We start from the raw sequence: 9,253 nt of genomic DNA, 5'->3' as shown, positions 1-9,253 counted from the left end.
CTGGAGGTGGTCAGGCAGCCATGGGGTGTTGCAGGGAGGAAGAGGGGAAGGTTAAGGGGAGGTTAGAGGTTAAAGACACTCCGAGTCTCCCTTTTCAGTGATTCTATTCCCTGCTGACAAAGATGAGTGATGGAAGGAGGAGAAAGCAGAGACAGAACACTGTTCTAGGTATTTCCAGAGCCCTGGGCTTGGGCCTGGTGGCCGGGAAGGTTCATCCCATCACTAGGGAGCACTAATGTCGCTGCAGCCTCTTCATTTATAAGGGGCAGGCAACAGGCAGCCACAGTCTCCTTTTGTAGATAAGGATTTCTTTAACCCACACATACCTCAGATGCAAGCGAGGTCAAAGATGCAGCCCCGTGTAAGCCTGAGCGATTCAGATAAAAGCGAAGCCAGCCACCAGCTTCCCTCTCTCATTAATGACCTCTCAATTAAAGCGATTTTCCGTTCCTCCCTGGCGTTGAGTGGCTGCCCGCATCTCAGAAAACTCAACGTGGTCCAGATCTCAGGGCGCTGAGTGAGAAGCGGGCAGAGCCAGCCCCAGCCCGCCCTGCCTGTGCCCGGCTCACATGTGAGAGTGCGGAGCGCTATCCCGTCTTCTAATTAAACTTGGCAGGATTACAATGAAAAGGAAGATCGGGGAGTTGGCAGCGTGGCACGTAAACAGACTTTTATGTGAATAATTAAGCCAGAGCTAAGCATATGCTGGAACCTCTTTAATCAACTTTCTGCTTTCAGTTACCGGTAAGAGGCCAAATGTTTCCGAAAAACTCCTAGCTGTTTATGTGCTGTGGTTACTTTGACATAGCCTCTTTGATACACTCGGCGTTATCTTCTTACCCATTTGGCCGGCTTTCCTTTTCCTTCTCATCTTCAAACCCATTTGGAAGAACTAATGATGGTAGGTAACTTGTGGAAAGGCCTTGTGCAAATGTGGATGCATAGAAGTCTTCTATGTCAACACACATGTGATCCCTCCAAGCCAGGAGAGTTCTCCGCTAGGTCATCAGAGGCCTGCCTTCAGGTAGGCCCTTCAATAAAACCCGGGGTGTTAGGATTAGATCCCAAGCTCTCTGGATGGGTTCTGTGGCCTCCAGAATTGACCATGTGGCCCGTATCTAGAGCCAGGACATCTCAGTTGACACTGGGATCTAAGTGAGGTGCTAATTACTCAGGTAATCACACAGGACCCCCTTGAACTTGGCTTCAACCTTCACACCTTTGGAACCACAGGCTGCTGAAATCCCAGGAAGTTTGGCTGTAGAGCAATTTCTATACGAGGTTTTCCAAACAAAAGGTGTTGAAGTTTTAAGAGACACTTGGGGAGTAAGATGCATTCCATGCATATGTGGAAGGCAGGTGAGAAAACAGCTTCCTAATGGATTGCCTTGTGTTTTCTAGATCTCTGAGTACAAAGCACTGACTGACTGACTGATTGACTGACTACTACTGAAGCTTTCCAAGTCCCATATCTCCTTTGTATTTCACTGCACCATCAACGCAGTGTCTGTTACGAGGAATGGGAGAATTCGGGAATGAGTGAGGGTGAGGGCGGAACCACAGTGATCAATGAAATTAAACACTGGTATGCATATACGTGTAGAAATGGCAAATGTTTGGCTAGCAATGCATATAATGCCATTCCAATCATCTTTAAAATGTAGGAAAATTGGAGTCCCTTTTTTAAGAGGCAAATTAATCTTCTTTTCTTGGGTCTTTAAATTTTTGATAATTTTGATTTTCTTTTTAAATTTAGAATTGACATCATTTCAGAGTCTAGGCGTGTGCCGCTTATATCCTATAGAAAATACTTAGATTCTTCTTGTTTGTAGAGGTCAAAGAGCTGGTTCTAATAGGAAATCTGGGTACAACAGAGCACACACACACACACACACACACACACACACACACACACACACGAATTTAGAATGTATAACATATTTTGTGGAGACACAAATCCATAACACTAACCTAGGGATATTTTATGTGTATCTTTTTCTTAATAGTCTTCTGTTTTGTATTCACCTCTCAAACCTGGAACATTTTCCCTGGAAATGGTAAAACCACTCTGTTGCTGTGAAAGTTCTTTAATATCTACTAGATGAGCATTTTCCTTCCTGTAGTAACAGGGTTCCCCCCTCTCCTTTTGCTGGTTAAAACAACAAACAAAAGCAGAGTGAGGGGAATGACTGAACGACTTCATCCCCTATGGATGCTCCGTCCTTTTCACTGTGAGACCAATAGCCGTCTGTACGTCTGTACTCGTGCTTCCTTGGTTGGTCTAGAGAGGTGAGCCCGGCTTACCTTGGACACAAAACATTCTGCTATGGCCACAGGGTCATTTTCACAGTTCTCCAAATCTTGCAAAAGTTCACTAAAGAAAAAGAAGAACAAAAAAACCCAGAAAGTATTAAATTGTACTTTTATAGCCAGTAAAACGTTCTATAGCTTCGAGGCTTAATTAGGTACGTGATGTTCTTAAGAAATCATATTGAAATGTACCACTCAGGTACATGCTGTGATTATACCTAAGGCTTAGGTAAGTGAATTGCTCCTGTTATACAGTGAAGCAGGGATCTGAACATTGGCTGGAGCAGTGAGCATACCACCCACAGAAAAGCTTGTCTGATTCTACAGGAGTCCCTGGGTGGTAAGATGATTAATGTCCTTGGCTGCTAACTGAAAAACTAGGGGTTCAAGCCCACTCAGAGGCACTTTGGAAGAAATGCCTGGCCATCGACTTCTGAAGAAACAGTCATGAAAACTCCATGGAGCACAGTTAACTCTGACACACGTGGGGCTCCCTTGAGTCTGAACTGACTGGACTACAGCTGCTTTTGACACTGACAGTCTTCTGGACAGTGGTCATTATTGCCTTCCTGCTCATGCACTTGTTCATCAGACCATTGTCTGCATCAGGCACTGCGCTTGGCACAGAGGACACACCGGTGAGGAAAGCCAGATCACCGGCATCCTGGGCTCACAATCCTGTAGAATGGTCATGCATCCCATGGACCACCATTCCCACCAATAGAAAATGACAAAGGAATGAGACATGGAAGAAAAGGTAGGGCAGCCAATGCATGTTCTCAGATCTAAAATTTATTTTATATTGGTTTGCCTATAAAATTAATCTACATTGTGTTTTACACTTAGCTTCATTCACATTGTGTCTCATACAATCATTCTTATACATTGTGTTTTATAAAATTATCATCATTGAACTATGACCATTATTATCCTGTCTTTTCAAGTCCCTGTCAGATTATATTCATTTCCTTTATCTGCTCCCTCCACCTACCAAATTGTATGACCCTGTGATTACTCCTGTGCCCACCCTCACCCTTCTGCTCCCACCTGTTCCCCTTAAACTCCCCCAAGTGTTTTACTAGTTATCCTTCTATTTTTACAATAATGGTCTTATGCAGTATTTATACTTAAGAGACTGAGTTTGTTCACTGAGCATAGTGCTCTCCTGTCTCTCCCAAGATATGTAGTATTTTTTAAAATTGTTGCTCCTGAGTGCTGCATAGTATCCATCATGTGAATGTACCACAATTTCTCAATCCATTTGATTGTGGTTGGACATTTAGGCTGTTTCCATGTTCTTGCGATGGTGAATAATGATGCTGTAAACATTGGTGTACAAATCTCCATTTATGTCTCAGTTCTAATTTCCTTGGGGTGTATTCCTAGGAGTTGAATAGCTGGGCCAGAAGAAATTTTTAGGTTCAGCTTTTTTAGGAATTGCCAAATTGCAGTCCAGAGTGGCTGTCCATTTTACAATCCCTCCACCAGTGTATGAGAGATCCAATTTCTCCACGTCTTCGCCAACATTTATACTTGCTGTCCTGTTAAACTTTGCCACTGCTAGTGGAGTGAGATAGTATCTCATTGTGGTTTTAATTTGCATTCTCTTATTGCCAGTGATTTTGAGTATTTCTTCATATGTCTGTTGGCCATCCAAATGTCTGCTTCTGTGAAAAGTCTTTCCATGTCTTTTTCCCCCATTTTATAATTGGGTTATTAGTCTTTTTCTTGTGGAGGCCCAGGAGTATTCTGTGAACTTCCGTTAGGAGATCCTTGTCTGAGATGGTATTGCCGAATGTTTTTCCCCAGTCAGTAGGTTTTCTTTTCACCCTGCTGGACAAAGTTTTTTAGGCACACAGGTAAACTGCCATTGTTTTTTAAGGCCATGTGCTTATTTTGGGTACCTCTGGGGGCTGCAAATGGCTAACTTGCTTGGCTGCTATTGCAAGGTTGGATGTTTCAGAGGTCACATGAAAGGAAGGCCTGGTAATGTACTTCTGAAGCATCCACCTTTAAAAGTTCATGGACCACAACCTTACTTTAGAACACATATGGGATCCCTTTGGTGGAGTTTACTGGTTGGAAACAGTTTGCTCTTTCTTGAATTTGATCATTATTTAAAATTGCTGTGTAATATTTCACTGTGTAGATTTACCATAATTAGCCTCTCACTTAATGTTGGTTAAAATGATATAAGTGGAATTTGAGTCAAAGCCTATTCTCACTATTAAGGTTGACACACTCCCAAATATACCCCATATAAGCTGTATTAATACACATTTTAATGCTGTATTTATTTTAATTACCTCCATGCTATATATTTAATAAGAATGAAAGAATTATCCAGTAATTATGATGAAGGCAAGCACTTTCTTGCCTTCTGCCTCCTCTTCTCAATTGCTACTCCCCAGAGCATGTTCAAGGCTGTCTGTAGGTCCGCATTTCTCACCAGGCTTGTATTTATTTTCATTATCATTCAGTTACTTACTTCTTAATGTCCCCAAACTTCCTCCCCTCCCATATCCTCATTAGTTCTATTATAGAATTTTATTAGATTACAAGCCTGTGTTCCCATTTGTAAGACATTAGAAATAGAGCTTACACGTTTAGATTACAAGACAGTGCTTACATTTCCTTTACTGTACCACTGTATTTTTCCTGGAGTTAAAATGTTCTCATTCTTTTCCTTTGCTGTCAAAGCACAAACCATTAGTTTATCGCCATACTTTGTATGAGAAGAATTCATCTCATCTCACTGTTTTCAAACATCCAGTAATGTGTCGATTAAATTTCTCTCCTGGTCACCTCCCTCCTCCTGCCCTCTGACCTGCTGCTCAGACCTGGCCAGGCTCTCTAGGCCTGCTGGTTTCCCATCACCTCCATCCGGATCATGCATTTCACCAATCTCTAATGTTGGATGCTTTGTTTCCCAAACATCATCGGTGATGTAGTCTCTCATTTGGAAGATGATAACATCCAAGAACACTTTCTCTGATTAAGGGTTGTTGTTGTTGTTATGTGCTATTGAGTTGGCTATGACTCATAGTAACCCTATGAACAATAGCTCTGAACCCTGCTCTATCCTGAGTCAATCAATTTCACTGTCTCTAACATACCTACCCTCATTACCCCAGTTACTGGGTCAATCCATCTCATCTGAGATCTCCTGCACTATCCCTCCATTCTTCCAAGCATGATATCCCTCTTCAAGTACTATTACCTCCTGGCAACATGCTCAAAGAATGTATGAGGAAGCCTCAAAATCCTTGCCTCGAAGAAGCAGTTGGGTTTCACTCTCTCCAAGACATAACTGTTAGTTCTCTCTACAGCCCAGGGTATGATCAATACACTTCTACAGCACCACAACTGAAAGGCATTGGTATTCCTCCTGTCATCCTTATTCATTGTCCAGCTCTCAGATGCACAGCAAGTAACTGAGAAGCCCATGGCCTCTATCAGCCACACCTTAGTCTCTAGACTGACCTTGTTGCTCTTCAGTACTCTGGAGAGAGAGGGTCTGGACAACAGAATTTTCTAACACAAATCATCATTTGATGTCTTGACTGCTAAGTGCCAAGAATATAGAGGATAATAGTAATGATAAGCCAGTTGCTTTTGAGTCAATTCCAAATCATGGAAAACCTCATGAGTGTAGTAAACTCAAAACTCGTGACTGTCAATTCTGACCCAGCTTTCAGCTAAGCCTCCAGCAGTGGGCTTTCAGAGCTGGAGATTGCATGGGGGAGAGTCCGTATCTTTCCACTTGGAGCTGCTTGTGGGATTCAAACCGCCAGAGAGGTATGGGCTTTGGAGGAGCAGCTCACCTCCTAATGACTATGTCATCAGAGTTTCCTCCTGTCTCTAATGTCCACCGTAACAAAGCTCGGCTGAATTTTCACATCTGCTCTGCTGTTAGTCTGTTACATTACCCTGTCTTGGTAGAAATACACAGGAAATGCTCAGTCTTACCCAGCTGTGCTCTTGGCAGAGGGGAGAACATTTTAGACATTTTCTCAGATATGTCTGGGTATCTTCTTGGATGCTGTTGTTGTTGTTGATTGCCTTCGAGTCGAGCATGGCTCATAGTGACCCTATGAACCAAAGGCCTGAAGCCCCACTACAACTATCGACATTTATCAAAGTTCATAGGAGTCATGTTGTTTAAGAAGTGGATGCTACTAGAACACTGAAATTCAGGCAGTGGTAGTTTATTAAATGTTGACTAGAGTCTGAACCACAGCAGTGAACGACACTTACTTTAAAGTCTGCCAAAATGCCTTGCACTTTGAAAGGATCTTTTATCCAAATACAAGCATTCTTTCCCAATCTTCCTATAAAAGACTCCTGTTTTCTTATCTAGTGCTGCTAGAACAGAATTACCACAAAGGGGAGCTTTAGCAAACAGAATTTTATTTGCTCACTGTTTAGGAAGCTAGAAATCCAGATTCTGAGTACCAGTTCCAGGGGAAGGCTTTCTTGTTCTGTGGAGGCGTCTTTGTCTCTTCTGAGCTTCTGCCCCTGGAGATAGATCTTCAAGTGCCTTGCATCTCTCTTCCCCCATCTCTTCTTTAGATTGCTTGTTTTTTCTTTCTTTGATATGTCAAAAGAGAATGACTTAAAATACACTTTCCACTAATTGTATCTCATTCTTAGAACCATAGGCACAGAAGGTAGGATTTATAACATATATTTTTTTGGGGATGCAGGTCACAATTCTCTGTATTAAGTTTATTTGTCATTTTGAGTATGTTGTTGTTATGTACTATCCAGTCGGACCCAACCCATAGCTGTCCCTCCAGCACATTTTAGAGGCAGTCAATCATACAAAGGGAGATTGCCCGTCCTTCTCCCACAGAGTGGCTGGTGTGTTTGAACTGCATGCCTTTAGGATTGTAGTGCAGCTTATCATTAGGCCACAAGAGTTCTTATATGTGTATCACTACCATTTGCAGAAAGATGTTGTTATGTGCTGTTGAGTTGACTACAATTCCCAGAATCTCTGTGAACAACAGATTGTACCATCCTTAGAACACCCACAACGCTCCAGCCCATTGTTGTAGTCTATGTGTCAATCCAGTCAATCCATCGTGTTGAGGGTCTTCCTCTCTTTTGCTGGCCAGCACCGTGTCCTTGTCCAAGGGTTAGACCCTCCTGAGAATATGCCCAGAGCATGTGAGATGAAGTGTCACTATCCTCGACTCCGAGAAGCATTAAATTAAAGATAGTTGAAATCTAATCATTATGACCTCAATGTTGATATTTTTAGTTGCTTGCTTTGCATCTGAAAATTGGCTAATGAAAAAAGACGATGCAAGAAGAACAATTGCCTTTAAATTGTGTTGTTGGAGAAGAATACTGAACATGTCATAAAATGCCAAAAGAACAAATTGTCTTGGAAGTAGTGCAAGCAGGCTGTGTATTAGAGATCATGAGGAAGGCACTGGATCGGGCAGGGTTCAGATCTGTTGTTTATAAGGCCGCTATGAGTTGCAGTCTGATCAACTGCACAAAACAAAAACAAGAAAAAACAACTAGTCAGTGAAGAGCAACCAGTGTCTTCAGTAACGGAGCGTAGAGGTCTCTGAAAGTAGATATTTCTGTCTCGTTTTTGTCATATACATATTTTCTTTCTGAGTAGAAGAGAATTTTGATCAGAATTTATCATTCTATTCTTGCTCATAGCACAGCAGAAATACTCCTTGAGGATTTCCTGTGTTTTAAATTTCAGGCTCATCAAGCTACTCGTTGAGCTGTAATTTCATCTTGGGTTGACTTCCTGCTCGCGAGGAAGTAGCTAGGATGGCCCACCCTGGGTCTAGGCACACCTGCGCTTGTGAGTGAATGATTGACATTCATTGTTCTCGAATCCCAGAGCTGGGCAGGAGCTTAGACACAGTTCATTCCAAAGCTATAATTTTCAGGTAAGGAAACCGTGGCTTATAAATTGGAGGTGGCTGAGCTTGGGTCACACAGCTAATAACAAATGCCTCAGTGGGTGTAAGGAACAGGCCTCTTGCATCTCAACCCTGTGCTTGATTAGAAGTAGGATTCAATCCACACCTCACTCCATATACAAAAACCAACTCAATGTGGATCATGGACCTTGAACTAAAACCAAGGACTATAAGCTTCATTAAAGAAAAACTTGGGCAAACCCTAGTAGTCCTAATGTACAACATAAACAGTCTTCCAAGTATCCTGAAAAAATCTACAAACAGGAGAAGATAAAATAGATGAATGGGACCTTCTAAGAATCAAATCCCTATGCACATACAAAAACTTCTCCAACAGGGTAAAAAGGGAAGCCACAGACTGGGAAAAAGTATTTGGAAATGACATGTCAGATAAGGGGCTTATATCTAGAAATTATAAAATACTTGAGAACCACAACAAGATAAAGGTGAATAATCCAATTGAAAAATGGACACAGGATATGAACAGACACTTCACCAAAGAAGACATGCAGATGGTCAACAAGCACATGAAGAAATGTTCAAAATCCCTAGCTCTAAGAAAGATGCAAATCAAAACAACTATGAGATATCATCTCACCCAGTCAGAATAGCAAAATTTAACAAAACAGCAAGCAACAAATGCTGGTGAGGTTGTGGAGAAACTGGAACCCTTATTCACTGTTGGTGGGAGTGTAAAATGGTGCAACCACTGTGGAAAGTGGTGTGGCACTTTCTCAAAAAGTTGCAAATAGAAATACCATTTGACCCAGCAATTCCACTACTGGGAATATATCACAAAGAGACCATAACTGACATCCAAGCAGATATATGCACACCCATATTTATTGCAGCTTCGTTCATAATAGCAAGGAGCTGGAAACAACCTAAGTGCCCATCAACAAACAAATGGATAGAGAAGCTGTGGTATATTCACACCAATGGAATACTACGCTGCATTGAAAAACAAGGAACTCATGCAATATTATTCA

The 9,253-nt window shown here is 41.9% G+C and overlaps 1 protein-coding gene across 1 annotated transcript in view; it reads right to left on the bottom strand.

Moving 5' to 3' along the window:
- Positions 1–9,253, bottom strand: part of PLEKHG1 (pleckstrin homology domain containing, family G (with RhoGef domain) member 1) — a 129,386-nt gene that overhangs the window by 55,243 nt on the left and 64,890 nt on the right. Inside the window, exon 3 of the mRNA XM_006882738.1 lies at positions 2,305–2,374. Coding sequence (XP_006882800.1) covers positions 2,305–2,374 — 70 coding nt within the window. The remainder of the gene's footprint in view (positions 1–2,304; positions 2,375–9,253) is intronic.

Source organism: Elephantulus edwardii, unplaced genomic scaffold (assembly GCF_000299155.1).
Source record: "Elephantulus edwardii isolate Elephantulus edwardi_28Jun2011 unplaced genomic scaffold, EleEdw1.0 scaffold00024, whole genome shotgun sequence".
NCBI classification, from domain to species: Eukaryota; Metazoa; Chordata; class Mammalia; order Macroscelidea; family Macroscelididae; genus Elephantulus; species Elephantulus edwardii.
This window is presented reverse-complemented; position numbering and strand designations above follow the sequence as displayed.